This window comes from Littorina saxatilis, linkage group LG2 (genome assembly GCF_037325665.1).
Source record: "Littorina saxatilis isolate snail1 linkage group LG2, US_GU_Lsax_2.0, whole genome shotgun sequence".
In the NCBI taxonomy this organism is placed as follows: domain Eukaryota; kingdom Metazoa; phylum Mollusca; class Gastropoda; order Littorinimorpha; family Littorinidae; genus Littorina; species Littorina saxatilis.
This window is the reverse complement of record NC_090246.1, coordinates 91,837,687-91,865,066: the sequence shown is the minus strand read 5'-3', so window position 1 is coordinate 91,865,066 and position 27,380 is coordinate 91,837,687. Positions and strand designations below refer to the sequence as shown.

The window sequence follows — 27,380 nt, the reverse complement described above, 5'->3', positions numbered from 1 at the left end:
GCGGTGGCGGTTGGCCGTTCAGAGGAACTGGTGCTACTATGCAGAACCGTTGTCTGGTACGAGAAAGACGTTTTGTGTGACACTTTTCCGGGCTTTTCTTTTTTCAAACTTTCAAACTTCGAATTGTACATCCTGAACTCAGGTCAAAATGAGTTCGGCTCATCCTCTCCCTGACCGGACACCTACAGTCCTACGCGAATCTATCAAAACAAAAATACAGAGTTATCTCCCATATGGTTTTCGCGAGCACTGATCTAAATTTGAGATCCCGGTGTTCGCGAGACGAAAATGATTGCAGATTGGCCGACTTCGACAGTGATCTCCGTTCTGTTCTTCACAGTTATGATAAAGACATCGTTCTAAGGTCAAAACAAGTCGAAATTTTGGGACTGCTGCCGGAGGGAGACCGTAATATATGGTTTCATCACTGTCAACTGGTTACAGAAAAAATCGTCTGCTCCAGTGAACGCCGAAACCAAACGGTTGATTATCACGTGACACTTTTGCCATATTTAGAGTTGTTTGCACAGTAAATACAGCCGCGAAAAATAGCTCGCTTGAAACGGTCTTACATATCAATTCCTTTGTAATCTAAAAATTACAATACACTATGACGCGACGATCGCGAATCTGCTTATATCAATAATACATTACAAAAAGCTCTAAATATGTAAAAAAAAAAATTTTAAAAAAAATTAAAAATTGGTTTCCTTCCCAGACAAGGAAACTCAAGGCCTCCTGTCAGGGAGAGAATGAGCCGAACTCATTTTGACCTGAGTTCAGGATGCGAATTGTACTGATCTTGTCTTGATGAAAAAAGAATTCTTTTATGATTTAAGAATGTTTGTGTAACAAGCTGTCAATTTATTATTTAGATTTTAAAATTAGGTCTAGCACCTGATTGTCCGTTCGGATAGTCCACGAAAATACATTCTTTGAAAATGTCTCACTCTCGACAGAAAGCAGCCAGGATGTTCCCGTTCGGTGAGCGTTCAAATTGAAGTATACTTGCACTGTATGTAGAGGCTCGGGGAGCTCAGTGATGGTTTACGGGAGGCTTACTGTGCCTTTAATAGAAATTTGAGGGTGGTTTTGTCACAGGAGAGACAGCTGCTTGGCCGTTCCCTCTTTGTTGACACATCTCGTCACTCCATCTCTCTCTCTCTCTCTCTCTCTCTCTCTTATCTTCTTGCTTCAAAAGTTACCCTTTTTTTTTCTCCGTTGGAGTCACCATGTTCATACCACCTCTAAACAGTTTAAAATGAAGTTAACATACAAACTCAAGTGATGAGAAGTGTTATAAATGTTTATTCAGGATTATTTTTTCCGGCCCTTAATTAATTGGTGAGCACGCAATCACAGAATACTGTACATAAACACGCAAACAGGAATGCTAGCGGGTCTGCAGGCATAGCAGCATCCACACTTTCATTGTTAATTTGATTTCAAACCGTGCGCCTTCCCACTCACTCCCACCCCCTTCCACCCTCCCCCTTACCCTACTCCGGTAAAGAAGGACTCGGGTTGATGTGTTTGTGTCTCATTCGTTCTGCCTGCCTGCCTGCCTGCCTGCCTGCCTGCCTCTCTCTCTCTCTCTCCCTCTCCCTCTCTCTCTCTCTCTCTCTCTCTCTCTCTCTCCACACAGATTTTCCATAATCTTCCCAGCAGACATTTTACTCATGTACAAGTGTTGACTATATATGACACTAAAAAGTTAATTATAAAGTTTACACAGGTTCAATGAACATGCATTCTAAACTCTGCACAAACCGTTCAGCGAAGAACCTGCATACAAGATGCACTTCTTTAAATAACATAACGTAAAAGTGTAGACTACACATGACTATAAAAAAATACTAACAAGTTTACACAGGTATAATAATAATAATAATAATAATAATAATAAATGAGCATTTATATAGCGCAACATCATAACTTTACAATTATGCTCTTTGACTTTGCGCTTGACATATTGAAAATTAAAACACAGTTATACAAGCATTTACAAGGTATATTAGGCATTTGTTTCTTCTTCTTCTGCGTTCGATGTTGGTGGCCGTGCTAGATCCTCAGACCAGTGGCTGCCAGGAAGTCCGCAGTCTTGCGCAGTTTAGGCATTTGTAATAAACTGCGCACTTACATTTCAGTTCATACACCTTCATACATGGTTCACCACAGAATGGAAAATAACGTGGGGCTGCAGAAGGTTGCTTCAGTTTAAATCTAAATCACCACAAAACATGTGTCTTTTACAAAGCAAAATAAATCGTTTCAGATTGCGGCGTTGGTCATCTGGGGACAATCTCCCTTTGAAGCTTGCAAGCACCAGAAAGAATATATATGTCATCCACACACAAGTCTCTTTCTCCTGAGGGCTCACTCCACGAGCGGGTACTAATCAGCTGGTCGCAATTTTATTAGACAATTATTTGTGAACACCGCCAGTTGCATACCATTCGACGTGTCACATTCATCGATCAGAATTGTTTAGCCTCTGAGCCCATGCAGTTCCAATCAGAATACGAATTTTAGGAGCGGGTACTTGTATCACTCAGACATGTCATATTTATCGCACACAACTATTGGCCTCCGAGCGCTGCTCCAATCAGAATATGAATTTTACGGTAGGAGTGGATACATGCAGACACAATCAGACATTGCATAAATATATCGCACAGAACTACTGGCCTCTGAGCCCAGTTCCAATCCGAATGTTAAATGCAGGAGCGAATATTTGGTACAATCAAACATGGCATATATATATCACACATAGCTATTGGCCTCTGAGCCCTGTTCCAATCCGAATATCAATTGCAGGAGCAAATATTTGGTACAATCAGACATGGCATATATATCTCGCATAGCAATTGGCCTCTGAGCTCTGTTCCAATCCGAATGCGAGTCGTTGGAGCGGATACGTGTTAAAATCAGACCTTGCATATATATCTCACATTGCTATTTGCCTCTGAGCTCAGTTCCAATCAGAATGGGAGTTGTAGGAGTGGAAATACTTTTACCCGGTTGCATCTTCACTGTATCCTGTAACAGTTAACAGAACAAGTCGCGTCAAGCGATATCAAAACATTTAGAGAACCTGTCCGCCTCAAACGTAATGATCCAAACTAAAAACCTGGGATCAGTCGTTGCCGAGACCACAGAAACCTGGCTAGCCGAAATATGTAAACAGGGAGAGGTCGAGTTGGTCTCGGTCGCCAAGCATGCCAACATGAGACCTAATTTGCATAAACCAATTTTCTTTCATTCTGACCACAGAGTAAATTATCATATCCTTATCATTTCGATTTAGGAATTGATAAGAAATACAATGTTATCATTTTTAGATGTGTTAGTAATATTTGAATTTATAAACAACCTTATTAACTCATTTTTAAGCTTCCGAGCTCAAATGCAATCCCAAAGTCAAAGATTGTTTGACCATAGCTTCAATCAAATGGCTTACAAAATGAGGTCACTAAGGTGCGGCCTCAACTTTTACAAAAGGCTGGATATGACGTCATCAAAAACATTTATCGAAAACAGGAGAAAAAAAAGCCTCACGGGATATTTTCTGAAAGAACTGACATGTAAAGTTTCACACACATCAGTCCGATGGTTTTCCTTGAATCGCTGTTAACAAACACACACACACACACACACACACACACACACACACACACACACACACACACACACACACACACACACACACACACACACACACACACACACACACACACACCACACAAAACAAGATATTCAACTTACAGGAGTTTCTGGAATTTTGGTGAACTTGACCTTTGTGAGGAGAGTGACCATGGCCATCTTGACCTCATACAGAGCCAGCCGCATCCCGATACACTGGCGCGGACCCGCCCCGAAGTTCATGTCCTTTACCAGGCTAGGAATCGGGTGGGCCTCGTCGGCAAAGCTGAAACACACACACCCAGGCTACAAATCTTAAGGATAAGGCATCATATTATAGTCTTGTGAGGGCTGCAAATTCGGGCTGCAAATTCGGGCTCCAAATCCACACTGGGGAAGCTTCCATATAGTACGGCGCTACATATGTTTTTTTTCTCTCTTTTTTTTCTGCATGCGTGTGTTCGTGTTTCTAAGCCCTGAGACTTTCGCTGTGAACTTGGGATGTTTATCCTGCGGATGAGTGTACAAGGGGGTGTTTGGACATCGAGGAGAGTCTGTTACAAAGTTGACCCTGGGAAACAGATCATTTGTCGAACGTGGGGGGTCGAACCCACGCCGATAGTGACAACTGGTTTTAAAGCCAGCGCCCCTAACGACTTAGCTAGCTCCCCGTCAAGCAACATTACTCAAGAACAGGCAAGATAAATGTATTGAACCTTTCATTCATGCATAAGCATAAGCGTACAACATAAAGAAACGATACAAAAAGGCTGAAGACAGGGCCGGATGGCAACCCCTGCCTGCAAGACTGTCCCCTATGTCTCCGCTACAATGGACTCGGTCAGAAGAAATAAATTATTTGAAAGGCAACACAAACCATTCACGGATTGTCAACAAATAGGTCTTTAAAGTGAACAAACAACTTAATTACACACTGAGGCATACCAAAACATTCATGGGACGGTAACATAATGTTTTTTTTGTTGTTTTTTTAAACGTCTGCCCTTTTTGCAAGTTTCAAATATCTAATTAGCTATGACAAGTTGCAGCAAAACAGGCAAAAGAAGCATACCGTTCAGGAATAAACTTATCCGCATCTGGGAAGATATCCTCATCACGCATCAATCCGTAAATGGGGACCATGACGGCACATCCGGCTGGAATAGTGACGCCATTGATACAGCGAGTTTCCAAGGTCTTACGTCCCGTCCTGCAATGTGGCGTGGGTTAGAATAAGAAGATGATTGTTTTCCTGCTTTTTTCTGTCCGATTATCTTGGACATTAGTGTGTACAATTCATAGCTCAGAATTCAGAGGCATCTAAGCCTCCAAATTTGCAGAACCTGCACTTGTAAGCAAAACAAGTCATTTTAGAACCCTTTGAAGTCACGGAATGAACTGTACCTTTGTGTACGATTGCATTTCGTTTACATGCGTCAAAGACGGAATTATCCGTGAATTCCGACAGGGGACGTAACTCTGTCGTGTAAATGATGTCCCTTGGTTGAAAACGTAAGCTTTTTGGCGTCATTTTCGTCGATCAAACAACCAAATTAACTTAATTATGCTTAAGTTTGGAGCTCAATCCGTCAGTTCATTTCACGACAAATGTTCTTTGGCTTGTTTACAAGGACTTGTATCAAAAATAAGTAAAGAATGCCACTGAATTCTGAGCTATGAATTTAACACACTAAAGTTCAAGATTACCTTCTGTCCATAACACAACGCGTAGTAGGCCTACTTGAAAATGTGAACTTCAGCGATGTAAATAATTTAAGCATGTTTGCTTCTGACGTCATTTTATCGAATTCTCCATCACTCTGGTATTGAACTGATGATTTCAACCATCGTTTAGATACTGAATGATAGTGTGACATGTAAAAAAGAAAAGAAACCAAAACTGTCTCCGCGTCTGCGATCTTTTACGTTGAAGTATTAATCCGGGGGGCCCGGTAGCTCAGTTGGTAGAGCACTGGACTTGTGATCGAAAGGTCGCTGGTTCGAATCCGGGCCGGGACGGACACGGGTCAACTTTATGTGCAGACCCAGAGACGGAAGCCATGTCCCACCCCCGTGTCATCACAATGGCACGTAAAAGACCTTGGTCATTCTGCCATAAGTGCAGGTGGCTGAATACACCTAAACACGCAGACACCTGGGTAGCGCGACTCTCGTTGCTGCTAGCTTTCCACTCGGAGGAAGCGACCCGAATTTCCCAGCGATGGGACAATAAAGTAATGAAATGAAATGAAATGAAAATGAAATGAAATGAAATAATAATAATAATAATAATAATAATATGGGAAATAATCTTTCTATTTGTATTCGTTCTAGTCGTGCATATGGCGAACTATCATCATTTCAACTGAAGTGCGCACATCAGAACCATGTAGAGCTTGCTGTAAACATAAAAGTATGAACAAATAAATTCGTCAAAATAAGCCTGAATAGTGATGCGTATTGTTCAGTCAGATATATCCCAAATTCCCATGTTTTTTTCTTCTAGAACAGCAGCAGGGCCTTCATAATCGCACGCAAAAGCTCTCATCACTTTTTCTTCTTCTTTAAAGGCACAGTGCAGCTCACAGGCTTCGTTTTGCGTTTTTGTTGCAGCTGAGTGCATTTACAGTTCAAAAATCCTCCTATGGTAGTAAAACAAACCCAAAACTACCCAACGACGACATCTGTGAAGCTCGACAGTTTCTTGTTAACGCGAGTGCATAAATTAACCTAATTATTACGTGGTGTTTGGCCGGAGTTCGATTCAACTGAGTGATTCCGGCCTCCATTTTGTTTTACACAAACTCATGATGATGTCTGACATAGTTTGCTAGTGACGTGTCTTTTTGTGCATGATGTGGTGATCTACCTGATCTAAATTTAGATCCAAAAATAGGTCAAGACCAGCCGGGTCCGAATACGAAATTAATTCGTAAACAAATCGCAGTTCTTGACTCTTTGGGTGCAAGTCAATGAAACTTGGTAGTTCTTCTAACGGATAGCTGCCTGAGGTATGACTAAAAGCCTCAGGGGCTCCGTGCACCTGGATTTGACAAGTTCAGTACCTTTAAGTTTTCGCGTCTGCGCTGAAGTTTAAAAATGAAACACACAAAAACACACAACCCAAAACAGCTAAACAAAGACACAGTCCTTGAAGCTGTAATAATGAACAGTATTTAGTTTTACATAGGGGAACGTAGAGACATGCGTTGTTTTGTTATTCTTGTAATTTGCTATATTAAAAATCAATGAAAGTGATGCACCCACAGGGCGACAGTCGGCAAGACCCTCAGCGCCTCGTGGATACAGCAGTCCAGGTAAGGTATGCTAGACACTGTGTCGTAACTTGGCTCTGCCTGGAGACAGCCAAACAATTATTACACAGTCTGACGTTATGTCTGTCTGTTTGTCTGTTTGTCTGACTGTCTGTTCGCCCGTCCGTCTATCTGTATATCTGGCTGGCTGTCTTTCCCAAACGAACAAAGCATGAATTCAATAATAACAACAATAACAACGACCACAACAACAACAACAACAACAACAACAACAACAACAGCAACAGCAGCAGCAGCAGCAGCAGCAAGAGAAAGCTCTTTATTCGCTTACAGATTACCTGTCGTACTTCATAACCTGCAAGATCCACAGTACTATAGCTAAGGCTGCCATTTGCGTCTTTTATTATATATTCAGGAATTGCGAAAGGTCAACCGCCACAAATTATTTCAGGTGTTTGTGAATACATCTGATACGGCTGCATTTTAGTGTTTTATTTTAGTGGGGTTTTATTTTTAATTTTTGGTGTTTTTTTAATCATAACGTTGAATCCCACGCAAGACTGATTTTAACAACATATTTTTAGAGTTGGCTGGGTGATTCATTGTGGAATTTTTGTAAACATTTATTTTGGGATTATGTCTCACGGCAGATTTTTCAAATTCAGTTTTTCACGCGAAATCTCGCGGTTGTTGCTATCAAAAGAATGACCTATCTACGACAGAATCTCTGAAAACACGGACATCCAAAATGGCCGCCACGACCTCACGGTAGACGTGATCATGCTTCTCATAGCTGTGTTTAATGGCCTCGTCGCTATGATCACCACCATCCTTGCCTCTAACCCCTTAAAGCCTGTCCCAACGCCTTGTTAGTTCATGCAGAGATGGCCAAATCGTCCGCCCGATCGCCAGGGGCGAGTAAAAAAATCCGCCGGGCTAGTAGAAACTGCCTGGCACCTCGCCCGGCTTGCCAGTAAAAATTCTGGTCAAATGCAACTCTGTTGATTGTAATATCGAGTTTCAAAGCCATATAAACACTGCAGATCAACTCGGGCCAGCGACATTTCTGCCGGGCTAGTGACGTTTTTGGAGTTACTCGCCCGGCTGGCGAGTCGCAATTTTGAGATTTGGCCATCCCTGTTCATGTACAGTCTTGAGTCGAGCGTTTGAAAATGCCTAAGCATGAAGGCGGGTTAACTTACACCTCTTGGTATCAGTCTGCCTTAGAGATGAGGACGACAGTTGACTGACTATTAGTGTTTAACGTCCTCTGAGACCAACTGGTCTATATATTGGGACAGGTATTGGTAATACGCTGAAGATATGGTGTGATACTTTGATTCGAACAAGCCCGCTGTGGCTGTCTTCTTCGACACACCAGCATTGGGTTTGTCTCGTCAAAGTATCGAAATACGATCATGATAAGCAGAGACGAAAGATGATGCATGCGTGTCTTCGTGTTTTCCAAGCCCTGAGACTTTCGCTGTGAACGTGGGATCTTTTTCGTGGTCATGAGTGCACACGGGGGTGTTCGGACACCGAAGAGAGTCTGCACAAAGTTGACTCCGAGAAATAAATCCCTCGCCGAACGTGGGGATCGAACCCACGCTGATAGCGACCAACTGGCTACAAAGCCAGCGCGCAACCAACTGAGCTACGTCCCCGCCCTGGACGACAGTTGGCCAGATGGCCAGAATAGCGCGCTGCATTTTCCTGCATAAAACTAAGGCGCGTCTGCCGCGACGGTGCCTGAGCTAAACATTGGTGGGCTCTGCTCACAGCCCGGCACACGGCACTGTAAACATTCCCTGTCCCTTCACCTCTCTCGCCATCATCCGCCCTACCCTTGGTCTCACTAATCTGACCCTCGTAAATTAAGAATTATCTTATTGTATATGTGTCAAAGCTTGCAAAGTGTAATCCTTCTCGAGGGCGAGGGCTGGTTGTAGAAAAGCAACTAGTATGGATGATAGCAATACCCTCAAAAACAAAGAAAAACCTTATCTTATCTTTATCAAGGCCTGAAAAATGTAAGCCGTTATTAGGGCGAGATCTGGTTGTATAAAAGCAACTATTTTGGATAATAGCAATACTCTTAAAAACAAAGAATAACCTTATCTTATCTTTATCAAAGTCTGAAAAATGTAAGCCGTTAGGGCGAGAGCTGGTTGTAAGAAACCAACACATTTTGCTTAAAACTTTACCTTCAAGAATCAATATTGATCTTATCTTAACTTTATCAAATCCAAAAACAAAGACTGCCAACGTTCCAAAATTCAGAATAAAAGAAACAAGAAAGGCAAGTTATTGGAACGTTTCTTATTGACACAAATATATCTTCTGCAATACAAAGCCTGCAAAGGATAATCCTTCTTTAGAGTTGGGACTTGTCATAAAAATGCAACTGTCATTATTTATGCATTACACTTGTAAATAAAGTTTGATCTGTTCTGATCTGATCTGAGCCGAGCCGAGCCGAGCCGAGCCGAGCCCGAGCCCGAGCCGAGCCGAGCCGAGCCGAGCCGAGCCGAGCTGAGCTGAGCTGAGCTCTCATCTCAGCATAACGAAGCCTGCAAAAAAGAACTCACGTCCCCAACGGCCTCCAGGATGTGACGGTAGAGTTTCTCTTGCTTCTCTGGGTGCAGTGCGAGTAGGTAAGCCAGGTATTGCAGAGTGGTCGCCGTCGTGTCGTAGGCGGCCAGGAAAAAGAGAACCCCCTCTGCTACGATCTCCGACGTCGTCAGGTCTGAAAGGAAGTTGAGTTGGCGAGTGGGTCGGGGGGGGGGGGGGGGGGGGGGCGTATTATGGGGTATGTGTCAGTGTACTAATCAGCGACACAATACCTTTCCCTCTATATTACACTAAGCAATGACAAAGACGAGAACAACAAGTAAAACAACAACAACAACAATTACAACAACATTTACAACAACAACAACGATTACAGCAACAACAACAATTACAACAACAACAACAACGTTAACAATAACAATTCGTCACGCTCATAAGATAATTGCCTATGTCATTTTTTTATGTTTTGAGATAAACGCAAAAAACGTTTATTGGTTTCTGAGCAACCTGCCTATCACATTTTTAGTTATAAGTTGCAAATTGCCTCTCTGGAGCTGTTACCACGGAATGAACGTGAGATAAAGAGCTGACAGCAACATTTTCAATCAGCAAATCTGCATAACAACCCACAAAGAGCTTTTGCATACCGTCACATTATCAAAACAAGTCTTCCGGTATCATAAAGAAAAACTGCCTAACTCATGAAACGAGATCGGCAGTTTTGCTTACGTTACCGTGGCAATGGTTTCCGTTGGTCTGAGAGTTTGTACTCTCTAACACATGATAGATACCCTTCCAGTAGCTTCCCTTGTAGTTTCACTACAGAAATGCCTAACACGGAGATAGGTATTTTTCTTATGAGCGTGACGAATTGAATTTCAATTGGGGGTCGAACTGGTTAAGAACTCAAAACAAATCTTCAGCTTAACCAAACCGTTTCAGTTTTTTACCAGTCCCACCGCCTAGAGCCTGGTTCCGACCTAGTTGGGCACTTTCTCGTGCATGCCAACCCCGGACGCTACTACGTTAGTTCGACGATAACTCAAGACGAAAACACAATAACTATTCCAACTGTACGCACGGTTATCCTGTGGGTTTGCCTTCACTTCCGCTTCGCTTGCTTCTGCCTCAAGCAAGAGCTGAAGTAAGTCCACTCGACCCTGTATGAAAAACGTTAAAGTTAGTTCGTCTACTCCTCCCGAGAGTGGCGTATGGCTGCCTAAATGGCGGGGTAAAAAAGGTCATACACGTAAAAACCCACACGTGCAAACCAAACACGAGTGTACGTCGGAGTTTCAGACCATGGACGCAGAAGAAGAAGAGGAAGAAAGTTTGTCTACGCAACTCTGTTTTAATGATATACGATACCTACATGCACAGCCTGGAGGTGACCTCACGATGAATTTTCTACTGCTGATATGTTAAATTCACCGAGACAAACTTTGTTCTCGAAAGATTTTGCCACTTCATCGCGAGACAAAGTGACAGTTTTTTACGTGACGCCAATAGGAATGTTATGACGTCTCTTCGAACTTTGCTTGACTTTTGACGTCAGCGATTTTACCTTGAAAGTAAGAGAGAGGTCTTGTGTGTGATTTTTTTAATCGATATCGTACGTCTTTAAATAGGGTACATTTTATTTGTTTAAAATGAGTACAGTTTATTTGTCCATTCGACTCTGTCAGAAAGAGAGAAGAGTTTATTTGTGTACATGTACTTTTTCTCTGTCTGCTTAGGAAAATCATCCCCCAACACATACACACACCACCGCCAATAACACTGAACAACAACATAATAAAACACAACAAAACACAACACGCCACACACGGCACACACACCAAAATCAAAGCACACACACACACACACACACACACACACACACACACACACACACACACACACACACACACACACACACACACATACGTACACACACACACATAAACACATAAGCACACACACACACACACACATAAACATACACACATAAGCACACACACACACACACATAAACATACACACATAAACATACACACATAAACATACACACATAAGCACACACACACATAAACATACACACACACACACACACACTCCCAATCCAATGACATACACGTACGCACCTGAACCACTCCCCCCACCCATAACGCCCTCACTCCCCCCCCCCCCCCTCTCCTTCTACCCCCTTTTTATATTTAGTCAAGTTTTGATTTATAATTTTGTTTACCTCAGTTGCATGCAGGATGCTTCAACCCATCCTGAACTCAGGTCAAAATGAGTTCGGCTCATTCTCAGACAATGAAACTCAAGGCATCCTGTCAGGGAGAGAATGAGCCGAACTCATTTTGACCTGAGTTCAGGATGGCTTCAACCCATATTTTTTTGCCTGGTTTCTTTTTTCTCCTCTCCTTCTACCCTCTTTCCTACATGCACAATCTTTAGAATCTGACCTTGCTCTTCTCTTTCTTTCTCTCCTCAATAAGAGCTCGGATAGTTTGCTCGACAAAAGCCGCTTCTTTCTTAGAGGCCTGTCGAATCCCGAGCGCCAGCACAAGGGGAGCGAGAGCAGGGAATATACCTGAAAATTGTGAACAACGAAAAACAAATTCATCACGCCAATTAATAAAATCGATGAATTTATGTGAAATTGGATGCCATAGAAAACGGACAAACAAAGCAAACAGTCCACACAAAAAGTTAAAAGCTTATTCAGCAAATAATAATTATGGGGAAAAAAAATCAGTATTGCGGAAGCAAGTCAGATTTGATGATAAGAAGAACAGGAGAACAAAAATAAACAGACATTCACAACAAAAACAAAGGCGAGGAATAGTGGGGGAGAAGAGGGGGTGGGGGGGATTCAGGAGTAGTGTAGCAAGCAACAACATCTGTTTACCGTTCTACACAATCTGTTCAATCTCCATTAATTTTCAAAATCAGAACTGTGTCATTCTACACTTTTCTTTCTTTCTTTCTTCATTTGGTGTTTAACGTCGTTTTCAACCACGAAGGTTATATCGCGACGAGGGAAAGGGGGGAGGTGGGATAGGGGAAAGGGGGGGAGATGGGATAGAGCCACTTGTTAAGTGTTTCTTGTTCACAAAAGCACCAATCGAAAAATTGCTCCAGGGGCTTGCAACGTAGTACAATATATGACCTTACTGGGAGAATGCAAGTTTCCAGTACAAAGGACTAAACATTTCTTACATACTGCTTGACTAAAATCTTTACAAACATTGACTATATTCTATACAAGAACCACTTAACAAGGGTAATAAGTGAAGAATTTTATGGGTGAGAAAAGGAAAGTAAAAGGACTTTGGGGAGGCAGAAATAGAGAAGAAACAAGAAAAAGATCCTAATTAGGTTCACGGCATCGAGAGTGATGCGACCTTCTCTCAGAAGCCTTAGTAGAGAAGGCTCCCCCATCCACCACCCGGGGGACGCGCCTCTACGCCAATTAGGGGGCGCGAGGTCATTCTACACCAGCGATAAGGAAACAAATGGCAGTGAACACGCCCGTGTACTCGGGAAGGACAGACCATTTAAACAACATCAGAATTAAAAGAAAGTTAAAGGCACAGTAAGCCTCCCGTAAACCATCACAGAGCTCCCCGAGCGTCTAAATACAGTACAAGCATACTTCCATTTGAACGCTCACCGAACGGGAACATCCTGGCTGCTTTCTGTCGAGCGTGAGACATTTTCAAAGAATTTATTTTCGTAGACTTGTTCCGTTAACAACAACGGCGCCTCGTTTTTGCGCTAGACCTAACTTTTAAAATCTAAATAATAAATTGACAGCTTGTTACACAAACATTCTTTAATCATAAAAGAATTCGTTTTTCATCAAGACAAGATCAGAACAATTCGAAGTTGTGAAAGTTTAAAAAAAGAAAAGCCCGGAAGCAGGGTCACGCAAGGGTCGTAGCAGACGACGGCCGGTTTATCAGTGCAAATCGCCGTTCCTCTCAACAGTCAAAAGCCATCGCTAGAGTTCTTGTGAACCACAGCCGTTGTTTCGTGCATAAAAAAACGTGCTATTGTAGATAAGCTCACGTCGAGTCGCATTCAAATGACTAACTATGACGACTGCATTGTGAAAAGGGAAAACTGGATCACACGGGTTCACGATGGCTCAGGGGTAAGATAAACCACGCAAAAATAAATTCTTTGAAAATTGTTCGCTCTTTACGGAGGGCACCTAGGATGTTCTCAATTGGTGAGTGTTTAAATGAAAGGGTGTTTGTACTGTGTGTAAAAGCCTGACCGTATCTGTGATGGTTTACAGGAAGCTTACTGTGCCTTTAAAACTTTCTTCAACAAAAACAAACAAAAACAAAAACGTCACAAACGCCAGTCCAGTTATTCAGGTGATCTCAGTATAGTTTTATCAGAATCATTTTACACACACACACACACACACACACACACACACACACACACGCACACACGCACGCACGCACGCACACACACACACACACACACACACACACACACACACACACACACCACTACCATCATCTCGATTCCCTCTATGTTAAAACATTAAGTCAAAACTTGACTAAATCTAAAAACCAACTAACCTGCAATAAATGCAGACAAACTTAGTGAGGTGGAACTGGCAAGCAAACGAGAAACATTCTGCAGGAACACATTGTCAACCTCTTTCAGAGAATTTGTCTCAAAACCAAACCCTGTGCCCGCTACAACGTCCAGGGTGTAAGCTCCAAACATCCTTAAACATACGAGAGTAAAGAAACATCAAACAAGAAATGTTATTGATTGCAACGTTGAATTGTAGACAAAACAAAACTGTTGCTAGCACGACGAGAATGAAAGTTGAACGTCCTCACGGTAAAGCCATTAGGTTTCGGGGTTTTGCTTACATAAGAATTTGTGCTTGCTTATAAATTATAAGAATAATATCAAAGGCAATCTAGCACATTAGCCCAATGTAAGTTTTCTATTCACACTAAATGAATCTCAAAATGATCGACAGACAGACAGACAGACAGACAGACGACAGACAGACAGACAGACAGACGGACTGACAGATAAACACAGACAGACAGACAGGCAGGCAGGCAGGCAGGCAGTAAGACAGACCGACAGACAGACAGACAGACAGACAGACAGACAGACGGACTGACAGATAAACACAGACAGACAGACAGACAGGCAGGCAGGCAGGCAGGCAGGCAGTAAGACAGACAGACAGACAGACAGACAGGCAGGCAGGCAGGCAGGCAGGCAGTAAGACAGACAGACAGCCAGCCAGAATTGTTGGTTTCACGCTGGAACCTTCTTTCTATTTTACATTTTTATTATCTTGGTTGTACGCAGGCTGAACCTACCCTTATTTTTTTTTTTTTTTTTTTTCCTTAAAAAACCCCAATCTTGTTAATTTATTTTTGAAAGCTTTTACACTTACTTTTTCACGTCCAGTGCCTTCCCTTCCACGGTCAGTGTATGAATGGCGTCCAACAAGTTCTCACAACATCTGCTAATGAAACCACTCATCTGTCCAATTACACACAGGTATATCGTGAACAAAATGTAATGGCTCTTGCCCCAAAAATATATGCATCAATGAATTATACGCGCGCCAAACACACACACACACACACACACACATTCGCACGCACGCACGCACGCACACACACACACACATTCGCACGCACGCACGCATGCACGCACGCACACATATACATACACGCACACACACACGCACGCACACACATACACGCAAACGCGCGCACACGCATGAATGCACGCACGCACGCACATCACCATCTGTACAACCACCTCCACCACACACACACTCGCACGCACTCACACACACACACATACACGCACACACACACCTACGCACGAACACACACATACACAAACGCGCGCACACGCATGAATGCACGCACGCACGCACGCACATCACCATCTGTACAACCACCACCACCACCAAAAATAACGACAACATCGAAAACAACAAAACACACACACACATGCGCACGCACGCACGCACGCACGCACACCCAACCAACAACCTACCACCACCACCAACAACAACGAAAACAGCACATACACACACACACACACATACACACGCGCAAGCTCGCTCACACACACACACACACACACACACACACACACACACACACACACACACATACACACACTCACACACACTCTCTCTCTCTCTCTCTCTCTCTCTCTCTCTCTTTTATCATCATCTACTGACCAGTTTCAGTTTACTGGCGCTGAATGTTGGGCTCAAGGTATGCCGCTGTCTTCTCCACGTGTCTCCGTTCACAAAGACCAGGCTGGCTTTGACGGGGTAGCGCACTAAGCGAGGTATCAGCCCCTGCACAGACAGAATGTATCGATTGGACATTGAATTTCCCTTCTTTGAGCCATGTGACGCCAGAGTCCGACAAAAACAATTCCTATTTAGGCGGCTACCCCAGACTTCAAAAAAGACTTGTGTGCGTTCAAGTGATAAAAATGAAAATGAATTCTAACTAAAATCGATCGATACATAAATGTAATTTTAATTCGACCTAAATACGACATTTTACACAGATCTCGACAGTCCTTGTTCACCTCGACCCTTGGCGCTGTCTCGGAGGAACACTGATTTTGGTAAAAAATACAAATAACGTATAATAGAGGCTCGTCAACACATTCTGATAATCATCGGTCCACGCTATCGCTCATGTCTCTCTGACAGGATGGATAATTGCTACGCGGAGTACAGGGAAATTCTTTCTTTATTTGGTGTTTAACGTCGTTTTCAACCATTCAAGGTTATATCGCGACGGAGTACAGGGAAAGAAAGCGTCTAAAAGTCGAAATCTATCAAAACAAGAATACAGAGTTATCTCCAATATGTTTTTCGCTGATGTTTCTGATCAAAAGACGAAAGTGATTGTAGAATGACCGACTTCGACAGTGATCTCCGTTCTGTTCTTCACATTATGATAAAGACATTGTTCTAAGGTCAAAACAAGTCGCAATTTTGAGACTGCTGTGGGAAGAAGACCGTGCAGATATTGTTGCATCACTCCCAACTGGTTACGGAAAAAGTATCGTCCGCTCTGTAGCCATTTTGTTATGATCACGTGACAAAGTAGATTATCACGTGACACTTTTGCCATATTTAAAGTTGTTTGCACAGTAAATACATCCGCGAAAGATAGCTCGCTTGAAACTGTCTTACATAACAATTTCTTTGTAATTTAAAAATTACACAACACCATGAACAAGAGGCGAAGCCTTCAAGGCTCACGTAAGAAATCGACAAACAGTAACACAAACTCAATCACTCCGTCACACATACACACACACACACAGTAAGCATAGGCGACACTGTGCAAGAAAGCGAGACACTAGAGATCTAGATCTGTCTGTCTGCATGTAGCCTACTTACAGGGACACGACTGCCAACTAGTCTCGGCCCGCTCAAAATAACAATGACCGAGACTTTCAGTAATTCCTTCGCGTGACGTCTAACCCTCTTACGCCATAATGTGACGTCTTCAAATGTTAAAGTTTCTACCACAGACATACACACATACATACATACATACGCACGCACGCACAGACAGACAAAAGTTAGCATCGCATAGGCTACACTTACGTGAGCCAAAAATAATTATCGACGATCGCGAATATGTAGTTTGGCTGTTGTAAGAGCAAATGAACCACACTTTTCCGTCCATTGTTGAAGTGTATGGACAATAAACTATCTTATGTCTCATGTCTCATGTCTACCAGATCTTTCTTTCTTTATTTGGTGTTTAACGTCGTTTTCAACCGTTCAAGGTTATATCGCGACGGGTCTACCAGATGACCTTTCAGTCTGTGGCGGAAGGTCGACTGCTCTGGCTTGCACTGACTGCAAGGTCATCTATTTTTTTTTAGTTCTGATTCTATCCCCCCCCCCCCCCCCCCCCCCCTTCCCCCCTTTCTCTCTCTCTCTCCACAGTCGAAGACGATTGGGATACGAGCAGCTAAAATATTTACCCTTGTGGAGAAATTGTTGAAGTCTTTGATAAACACCTCCTTCAGAATGTCCAGGTCTGTGGTAAACAGCACGGGGTCTCGCATCAAGTACACTCTGCGAACGGCAAAAAGTCAACACAAAAAGTGTTCAGTATTCAGACTTAAAAACATTGCGTCTAAAAAAGCAAAATGGTGCTATCTGGTGCCATCTAAGCTTAAAAATTGCCACGTAATCATCTTACCAAATTCCAAAGTCAAAAACATCCCCTTTTTTTTTGGATGCTCTGAGTCAACTCCTGTGATTTTTAAAAGTGTAACTTGGTGGTGTGTTGGATTTGATGCTTGCCTGCTTTCATGTTTGTTTGTTTGGGTGCCTTCCTGTCAAATTCTTTTTTTTTTTTTTTTATTAAATGCAAAGTTGAGAAAGGTGGTACGAAATGCCTCGTAATATTTATATGAATTTCATATTTGATTTAACTAAATTTGAGCTAACTTTAATGTAACATAAGTATAGTTGTCTTCACGCTTTTAACCTTGCTCACCCAAAGACCTTGCCGTACTTCTTGCACCAGCCCAGAGTTGCGTCGAAAGCTCCCTGTAGATAGATCAAAACAATATATCTAGTTATATGCTCCCTGTGGATAGATCAAAACAAGAGATCTAGTTATATGCTCCCTGTAGATAGATAGAAACAATATATCTAGTTATATGCTCCCTGTGGATAGATCAAAACAAGAGATCTAGTTATATGCTCCCTGTAGATAGATAAAAACAATAGATCTAGTTATATGCTCCCTGTATATAGATAGAAACAATAGATCTAGTTATATGCTCCCTGTAGATAGATAGAAACAATAGATCTAGTTATATGCTCCCTGTAGATAGATAAAAACAATAGATCTAGTTATATGCTCCCTGTATATAGATAAAAACAATACATCTAGTTATATGCTCCCTGTAGATAGATAGAAACAATAGATCTAGTTATATGCTCCCTGTAGATAGATAAAAACAATAGATCTAGTTATATGCTCCCTGTAGATAGATAGAAACAATAGATCTAGTTATATGCTCCCTGTAGATAGATAGAAACAATAGATCTAGTTATATGCTCCCTATAGATAGATAAAAACAATAGATCTAGTTATATGCTCCCTGTGGATAGATCAAAACAACAGATCTAGTTATATGCTACCTGTAGATAGATAGAAACAATAGATCTCGTTATATGCTCCCTGTATATAGATAAAAACAATAGATCTAGTTATATGCTCCCTGTGGATAGATGGAAACAATAGATCTAGTTATATGCTCCCTGTAGATAGATAGAAACAATAGAAAGAGACGGACGGTGGCGTGATGGAAAGACATCGGCCTCCTAATCGGAAGGTCGTGAGTTCAAATCTCGGCCGTTGCCGCCTGGTGGGTTAAGGATGGAGATTTTTCCAATCTCCCAGCTAGATCAACGTATGTGCAGATCTGGTAGTGCCTTATCCCCCTTCGTGTGTATACGCAAGCACAAGACCAAGTGGGCACAGAAAAGATCCTGTAATCCATGTCAGAGTTCGGTGGGTTATAGAAACACGAAAAAACACAGCATGTCTCCCCCAAAATCGGCGTATGCTGCCTGAATGGCGGGGTAAAGACGGTCATTCACGCAAAAACATGAGTGAACGTAGGAGTTTCAGCCAATGAACGAAGAAGAAGAAGAATAATATAAAAACAATAGATCTAGTTCCCACAATTCAAAACTATTTGGCCCTTTACTTGAAGCCAGTCAGCATAGAATGCAGAAAGTTTACCTTTTCTTTCAGGTCTCCAACATTGCCTAAAAACGGAACTGGTTTGGGACCGGGGATTCCCAGTTGGGACCATGTGTTGTAAGGCCAATTGCCGTATCTATTAAACAAAACAACAGCAACAAATCACGCAACAGTAACTGACTCGGAATAAGATATAACTAAACAAAGACCATTAGCTGACAATTATTAAAGCATTTCATTGAACGTTAGACTAAGTAACATTACAACTGGCAGAGTTATCGAAACAAAAATGGCGCTCCTAGAAAAAGGAGATTTTTCACCGGCTCAAAACTAAATCTCAAATCTAAAAACATTGAAATAATTTCATACCACCTACAAGCCTCGACCCTCGTAAGTGCCCCACTAAACAAAGAAAGTCTCCTGAGTTATAAATAGAACATTGCGTAATCTCTATATATCACATACCACCGAGTCCATACATTTATATAACACAGTGACTATATACTTACACCCAAAGGAGAAGTAGAGCGACCACACAAAGAGTCAGCGGCAAGGCCCAGCTCAAAAAAGTCTCCACAACCATCCCGTCTTTTGCGATGTTTTTTCAGAGCCCTGTAAAAATAACGACAAGGGACGGTCAGCTGTACTTGTCAGTTGTAGGCCAGTTGCACTTGTCAGTTGTAGGCCAGTTGCACTTGTCAGTTGTAGGCCAGTTGCACTTGTCAGTTGTAGGCCAGTTGCACTTGTCAGTTGTAGGCCAGTTGCACTTGTCAGTTGTAGGCCAGTTGCACTTGTCAGTTGTAGGCCAGTTGCACTTGTCAGTTGTAGGCCAGTTGCACTTGTCAGTTGTAGGCCAGTTGCACTTGTCAGTTGTAGGCCAGTTGCACTTGTCAGTTGTAGGCCAGTTGCACTTGTCAGTTGTAGGCCAGTTGCACTTGTCAGTTGTAGGCCAGTTGCACTTGTCAGTTGTAGGCCAGTTGCACTTGTCAGTTGTAGGCCAGTTGCACTTGTCAGTTGTAGGCCAGTTGCACTTGTCAGTTGTAGGCCAGTTGCACTTGTCAGTTGTAGGCCAGTTGCACTTGTCAGTTGTAGGCCAGTTGCACTTGTCAGTTGTAGGCCAGTTGCACTTGTCAGTTGTAGGCCAGTTGCACTTGTCAGTTGTAGGCCAGTTGCACTTGTCAGTTGTAGGCCAGTTGCACTTGTCAGTTGTAGGCCAGTTGCATTCAGTGTCAGATGCAGACCAGTTGTATTTGTCAGTTGCAAGCCAGGTGCTCTTGTTAGTTGCAAGCTAGGTGCACTTGTAAGTTGCAAGCTAGCACGGTGCTCTTGTCAGTTGCAGGTCAGTTGCAATATCCAGTCTAGTTGCAAGCAAGTTGCAATAGTCACTGCATAGTTGCAGACCAGTACGTTGCCATTATCAATTGCAGGCCAGATGCTCTTGTCAGTTGTGGACCCGGCAGTTGTAAATGTCAATTGTATGCCATGTGCATTTAACAGTTGCAGGCCTCGTTTTGTATCCAGAAGATTAGATTGCACACTGATCCCAAGTAATATGATATAAGTAATTAACACAGTGAGTCAGTGCTGCCGTGTCGCCGAACTGCGAGTGGCACAGGCGCCTAGCTTGATACACATGCGGTGTGCGTATGTGTGTGTGTGTGTGCCGTGTGTGTGTGTGTGTGTGTGTGTGTGTGTGTGTGTGTGTGTGTGTGTGAGTGTGTGTATGTGTGTGTGTGTGTGTGTGTGTGTGTGTGCGTATCAGTGTGTGTAGACACCTGAAAATCACAAAAAGGTCTGCGACATCAGGGTATTAGTTTACAGAGATCGCAGAAACGTTTTTGTGGTACAACTGAGGAAGCGTCAGCACTGAAATGAAACAGGTACAACTGAACCGCTACGTTAGGTACAGCTGAACCGCTATGCAAAGGCCGTAACACACTTTCTCCTATCACTTTGACTTGCTTGGCTCAAGCTTCAAAGGAGGGAATGGGGTTGGGGCTGGAAGGGGTGGGGGTCAGGGTGACGTCCCCATCAGTTCGCCCCGGCCTAACTCGCCGCGTCCAATCTCGCCGCTTCCCATCTCGCCGCCAATTATCTTGAGTTTTGCAAGAGAGGCGATTCGCCCCCCCCCCCCCCCCCCCCGCTCCCATCTCGCCGCCAACACACAAACACACACACACACACACACACACACACACACACACACACACACACATACAAAAATGCGTTGCAGTTGGTGACAAAAGGAAAAAGTAAAAATGCGAATGTGCAAGTCCAACAGGTGGCTGCATTTGCCACAAAGGTAACACGGGTAACGATAATTAAAATTGCACACATTTACTGTAAAAGGTAACGTTAATTAAAAATGCGAGTCCTACAGGTGACGAGAAATAGCTTTTGCCATGCATTTTTTCTCCGGTCTTTTTGTCAATTCTAAACTGGAACTCGTTGTCAACAATACATTTTCCTCCCCGACTGGTGGTCGCGACCTGGAGAGCCATGGTTGTGAAGTTACTGTCACAGAACAGAATTCAGTTAAACTCAGGAAAAACTCAGGTAAACGTGTCAATGTATTTTAACCTGTTCAGTTGCACGACAACGTCAAAAGTCAACTTCATCGCATGGGATAAGGTAAACTCAGGAAAAACTCAGATTGAAACGTGTTATTTTTTAAAACCTGTTTTGCACGAGAAACGTCAACTTCATCGCATGGAATACACGGGCGCGAGTTGGCACTGCTTGCGGGGGCGAGATGGCACCCTTGACAGTTTGAAAGCAAGTAGACCGTGAAGTCGGCGACTACAAAGCGGCGGCAATATGGGCGGGGGCGAGTCGGTACCTTGGTCAGTTGGAGTCTTCATTTGCTATTTACACCGTGACCAGGCATCCGGCTTGCACGTAAGTAAGGCAAGGCAAGGCAAATAATTCATTTCAGGAATGATTTCACATGGATAGCCTAATTAAAAGAGCTCTGGCCGCATACGGATTATAATAAGAGTACAAGAACGATGACATGAATCTGTACCTCAGGGGTTAGTGGGATAGTCCAAAGGTGAGAGCCAAAACCCACGTGCGTGTTAAAAAAGGAAAACTCAACTGACTTGATGTGACTTATGCATGGTCAATTCTAAACGTCGTTGTGAATACATTTGCACGGTCCGAGTTACCTCTTAAATTTACAAAGCTTTGAACAGGACATGGTTGGACGTTCGTAAAAGAGATGCTATGGTATTTCAACGAGTGCAGACACTGCAAACAGAAAAACACTGAGACAGGCAGACTGGCACTGGTAGGCTGACAGGGAGACAGAAAGACAGACACAGCGAGACACAGACGGGCAGACACAGAGACTGAGACACAGATGGACAGACGAAGAGTCAGACATACACACATGAACAAAAACTCCATCCACTAATTTCTGCTCACGATCGGCTTGACATCTGGGTCAAGTTGTTCCGTCTGCTGACTCGGGTTATATGATCACATTCAAACATACAAGAATGCACTGAACTGTCAAATTATGAGGAGGGAGAGGGGGAGAAAGAGAGAAAGAGGGAGAGAGAGAGAGAGAAAGAGGGAGAGAGAGAGAGAGAGAAAGAGGGAGAGAGAGAGAGAGCGAGGGGGGGAGAGAGGGAGGGAGGGAGGGAGAGACTGACACAGACTGAAACTCAGTGAGACAGAGAGAGAGCTTGCTAGCCAGCCGGCCAGCTCAGTTGAACATACCCCCCCACACACACACACACACACACTGGGACATACACACACACTGGGACACACACACAGGCACACACATAGGCACGCACACACACACACACACTCACCACACACACTGGGACACACACACACACACACAGTGGGACCGTGACACACACACGGCAATGGGACACACACACTACACACACACACACACACATGTGTACATACACACTTACATTGACACACACAGACACACAGTCGACTAATTCAGTTCGTGCAGCCCTTTACCTGGTCAAGTTTTGTCGTGTTGTAATTCCCACCTTCTCACTTGTGGTAAACAGCGATTATCCTTTTCTCTCCGGGGACTATCAACACCGTCCTCTCAGCAGACTAAGCTCCGCTTGATTGGAATCCGGGCGATCGCCCGGGTGCGCCCGGGTGAAGTATTTTCAATCAAGTACAATCGGGTCATCAACCGGCTTAAGCCGGCGGGCTAGCCCGGGCTAGCCCGCCTCGCCCGACCAAAACACATCGGCTGATGCGAGATCAAAATGGCCGCCACGGGTGGAAAGTAAGTGAATCTTTTACTTCTGAAGAGAAAGTTGTACCTTCAGGCCGTGTTCACGCTTCTGTGCTTAATTATTGGGTTGAATCTAAGTACTCGTGATTGTTTAAAGTGTGTTTTGGGGCTTAGATAGGATTCATTGAAGTAATTTCAAGTGAAGTTGAATGTGAATCGATGACGATTCCATGCAGATGACTTGTCAAATGACAAGATCACAAGATTCGAGGCTTTTGACCAGTCAGCCAGTCCCTTCAATTGGTCAATATCTTGCAAACCATTTCAACCGGAGATCAAACATAATTATGTGTGACTTCCAATATATATATATGTGTGACTTCCAAGCATTCACACTCCATATTGTAGGCGTACTCCGCATCACTATCATCACTAAAGAACAACTCGTCCAACAGCAACAAATTGGCAGCCATGTTTATGGCCCGATTGCGCTTGATTGGTACTTTAGATCAAATCGCCCGCGTCACGTGGCGGGCGATCGCCTGGTCGCCCGCTTTGAATCCCAATCAAGCGGAGCCACTGATGCACGGACGATGCAATCCAGACATGTGCTAACATTTTACTCTCCTCTCATCTAAGCGACCTGTCAATACTAGCCTGTTTTGTGATGTTGTAGTTGAAGCAGAACACTAACATACGCGGCAATAATGTACAAGGTCCTTGCCCGCTATGCGAACCAGAGGCACAAAAGAACGAATGAAAAAAGCTGTCTGACTGAAAGGAAGTTCGCCCCGCCAGTCTGCTGTACTAAGGCTGCACACCTAATAACCCTATTCCTTCGACTCGTCCGACTGGCGGGTAGCGCTGTGGCTTGGGAATAAACACAAAAAGGGTCGTGTGCACTTCACTCACTCCGGCCCAGCGGGTCGCTGGGTGCGAACGAACACTCAGGTTGCAGTCTACACCCCTCTATCACAGTGTGCCGGTGTGTGTGGTGTGTGAGTGAGTGAACGTGTGTGAACGTGTGAGAGACGCAGACGCAGATAGTTTATTCAATAGGCCATAGCCCCTTATGAAGGGGTGTGAACAAACGGTTCACATTGCATATAGTAAATTAAACTCAACGGGTGCACGCAAAAAAAGGTACAAAATAATAATCGCACAACACGTAGGCTACATTACACGGCATTTAACTAGGAGGTTACAACATCTCTTAATTTAAAGGCTTTATACAAATACAGGGATACATTTCTGACAACAGTTTCTTGAGGTGATGCTAAAAGCAAGCTGAGTCGGAAAATGCTTGTGTTCTTATAATATTTAAATGGGATCAATTTTTCTCTTAATTTGTTATAGTATGGACAACACAAAACAAAATGGACTTCATCTTCTTGGTATTGTTTACAAAGAGGACACATCAAATCATCGGCATTATGTTTTCTATATCTGCAATTTCTGAAATGCCGAATCGAAACCTGGTCATAATAAACTTTAGATGCCTATCCATATTCGACAAAAGATAGGGTTTAATGTCATGTACAGTACACAGAGAGAGAGAGAGAGAGAGAGAGAGAGAGAGAGAGAGAGAGAGAGAGAGAGAGAGAGAGAGAGAGAGAGACACACACACACACACACACACATTTTGTTCTTCTGGTGTATGCTTCAGTGTGTGCCGGATTGTAATGACTAGCACAAAATCACACACAAAAACAACAACAAAAACTGACCACACACACACACACACACACAAAACACCCACTCACACACACCCACACACACACACACACACACACCGTGCGGCACGCACACACACACACATACCGTGACACACAAACACATACACACCGTCACACACACACACACACACACACACAGTGCGGCACTGCACACACACACGCACACACACACACACACACACACACACACACACACACGCACACACACACACACGGCACACACACACACACACACACACACACACACACACCCTGCACACACACACACACCACCTCCAACAATCAATGGTAGCGTTATTTCAAGTCTCTCAGTGTTATACAATAACATACTGAACTGATATAGGGGCAATGATACAGACTTACCCTGTAACTTAGATTGTAAAACAAGAAATGTTGGCCGAGACATTTCCATCGCCACTGAGAAAACTGGACAACAGGGGTGGTATGCACGAGAACGAGACCATCTAGGAGGGATTCAAGCACTGGGTCTGATTGGTTGAAATTGTGATTTGCTTCAGATTTCATCCCATCCAAACCAGTGCTTGAGTCCCACCCAGATGGGCACTAACCTCCTGTACACCCCCAGAGGCACATGAGTACAGAGATGTTGAGATCAACGACATCTGTGACGCTGCGTTACACATAATGTACTACTTCTCTAAGGGCAAGTTGACATACAACAGCTGAAAAGTTCAACCCTACCTTTTCAAATGTTAAAACATAGGTCGTGTTACTCTATTCAGCCTCGTTCTTTTTTTTATCATGACATAAACAAGATATGGCATTTAGGATTTCTCACTCAAGCATTCAACTTCGCTCCACGCCACCTATGTGTGAAAGTGACTGTAGCTTGCTTGTACGGTGGTTTGTATATTTTTTTTCTCTCCATTTTTTATGTTTGTTGATTTTATGTTTTCGCCTGCATCTGTACAGCGCCTGGGTATACTTAACTTGACGTGTGAGTGTGCTGAGTGTGACTTGTATCACAGAGTTGACTCGGGAGACTTACAGTCTTTCCAACATCAGCCATTCTTCAACCTGAACTGAGTTGACCGCCTATGCTGTCCTTTTGTTCTTCTTTTTTTTCTTTTTTTTTTCTTTTGTGTGTGTGTGGTGGGGGGGGGGGGGGGCAGTGACAGACGAAATAGCCTAGTAGAATATGCCGCTGGGTCAACCAAAACAAACTGTTTGGTTAATTTAATTTATTAAATTAGGTTTCTTTTTTGTTTTTGTTCTTCATAGGAATTACTTATACAGTATTTTATTATATTTTTCATATCTTATTTTACTTTTTTTATATTCTTTGTTATGCGTTTGCATGACACCTAGATGGTGTGTGAGTCCATGTGCGCTTGTCCAGCTATCTTTGTGTGTGTGTGCATCTCGGCTATCATTAATGTCATTTCTGTATGAATGAAATTAATCTGTAATATATTTCTTGTTACTCAAATGATGGTCACATAATTGTTATGCCTTTGTTGTTGTTGTAATTGCTTTATATATATGTTCATGATATTCCTCATCCCCATGTCCCAAGAGGGCCCCCTGTGATGAGTTGTAATAACACCTTGAAACCTTGAAGTAAGATCATCATATCACACTTTGGCCTCTAGTGAGGAGACGAGCAGAGGCTCGGAAATACCTGAAAATCGACCCTCGGGAAAATATGCAAGCTATTCAGAACTCAGAGTGTGTAACCTGTATGTCAAATGTGCAAATCAAATGTTGGCGTCTAGTGAGAAGACGAGCGGATGAAGACGAGTTGTTTCCCTTCATTTAACATCGCATTGAAGGCTAGCTATGCCCTTTTCGGAAGACAAAGCATAGACCCGTAAGAGTCAGTTACACTTGAAGAACATCTCTGCTGCTTGGTCGGCGTCTGTCCAGGCATACGGAATGGGGTTTTGGTGCATCCTGAACTCAGGTCAAAATTAGTTACTTCCCTTCGGGTCTCATTTATCCCTGACAGGATGCCTTTGTTTTCTTTCTCTGGAGAGGAAATCGATTTTTTTTACATATTTAGAGCTTTTTGTAATGTGTTATGAGCGCTGGGACGTCCTTCGTGGTTTCTGCACCGTAATGTTTGTCGCGAATGTTCTTTACATCGATACACAAGATTAGAACGGGTTCGAATGTCCACTAAATTCAAAATACGTTGGTAAAGTTTACAGAA

General features: G+C 43.2%; 2 protein-coding genes across 3 annotated transcripts; both read right to left on the bottom strand.

The window, feature by feature from the left end:
• Nucleotides 1-1,292: 1,292 nt before the first annotated feature.
• Nucleotides 1,293-26,298, bottom strand: LOC138960148 (cytochrome P450 3A21-like). Of its 2 annotated transcripts, none has more exons than XM_070331907.1 (15): nucleotides 25,571-26,298; nucleotides 19,765-19,867; nucleotides 19,295-19,391; nucleotides 18,035-18,087; nucleotides 17,514-17,607; nucleotides 15,730-15,852; nucleotides 14,923-15,011; nucleotides 14,075-14,226; nucleotides 11,939-12,066; nucleotides 10,570-10,648; nucleotides 9,506-9,663; nucleotides 6,910-6,998; nucleotides 4,715-4,852; nucleotides 3,766-3,928; nucleotides 1,293-3,039 (listed from the first exon to the last, which is right to left on the bottom strand). In XM_070331907.1, the coding sequence occupies exons 2-15, from the start codon at nucleotides 19,836-19,838 to the stop codon at nucleotides 2,956-2,958; spliced, it is 1,521 nt and encodes a 506-aa protein (XP_070188008.1). In that variant the 5' UTR covers nucleotides 19,839-19,867; nucleotides 25,571-26,298; the 3' UTR covers nucleotides 1,293-2,955. The 2 variants fall into 2 exon arrangements, with proteins under 2 accessions (XP_070188008.1, XP_070188007.1); XM_070331906.1 differs by lacking the exon at nucleotides 25,571-26,298 and adding an exon at nucleotides 23,240-24,371.
• Nucleotides 19,893-23,944, bottom strand: LOC138954781 (proteoglycan 4-like). The gene is made up of 3 exons (XM_070326553.1): nucleotides 23,866-23,944; nucleotides 21,717-21,769; nucleotides 19,893-20,543 (listed from the first exon to the last, which is right to left on the bottom strand). Exons 1-3 carry the CDS (start codon nucleotides 23,942-23,944, stop codon nucleotides 19,893-19,895), a joined length of 783 nt encoding a protein of 260 aa, XP_070182654.1.
• Nucleotides 26,299-27,380: the final 1,082 nt, after the last annotated feature.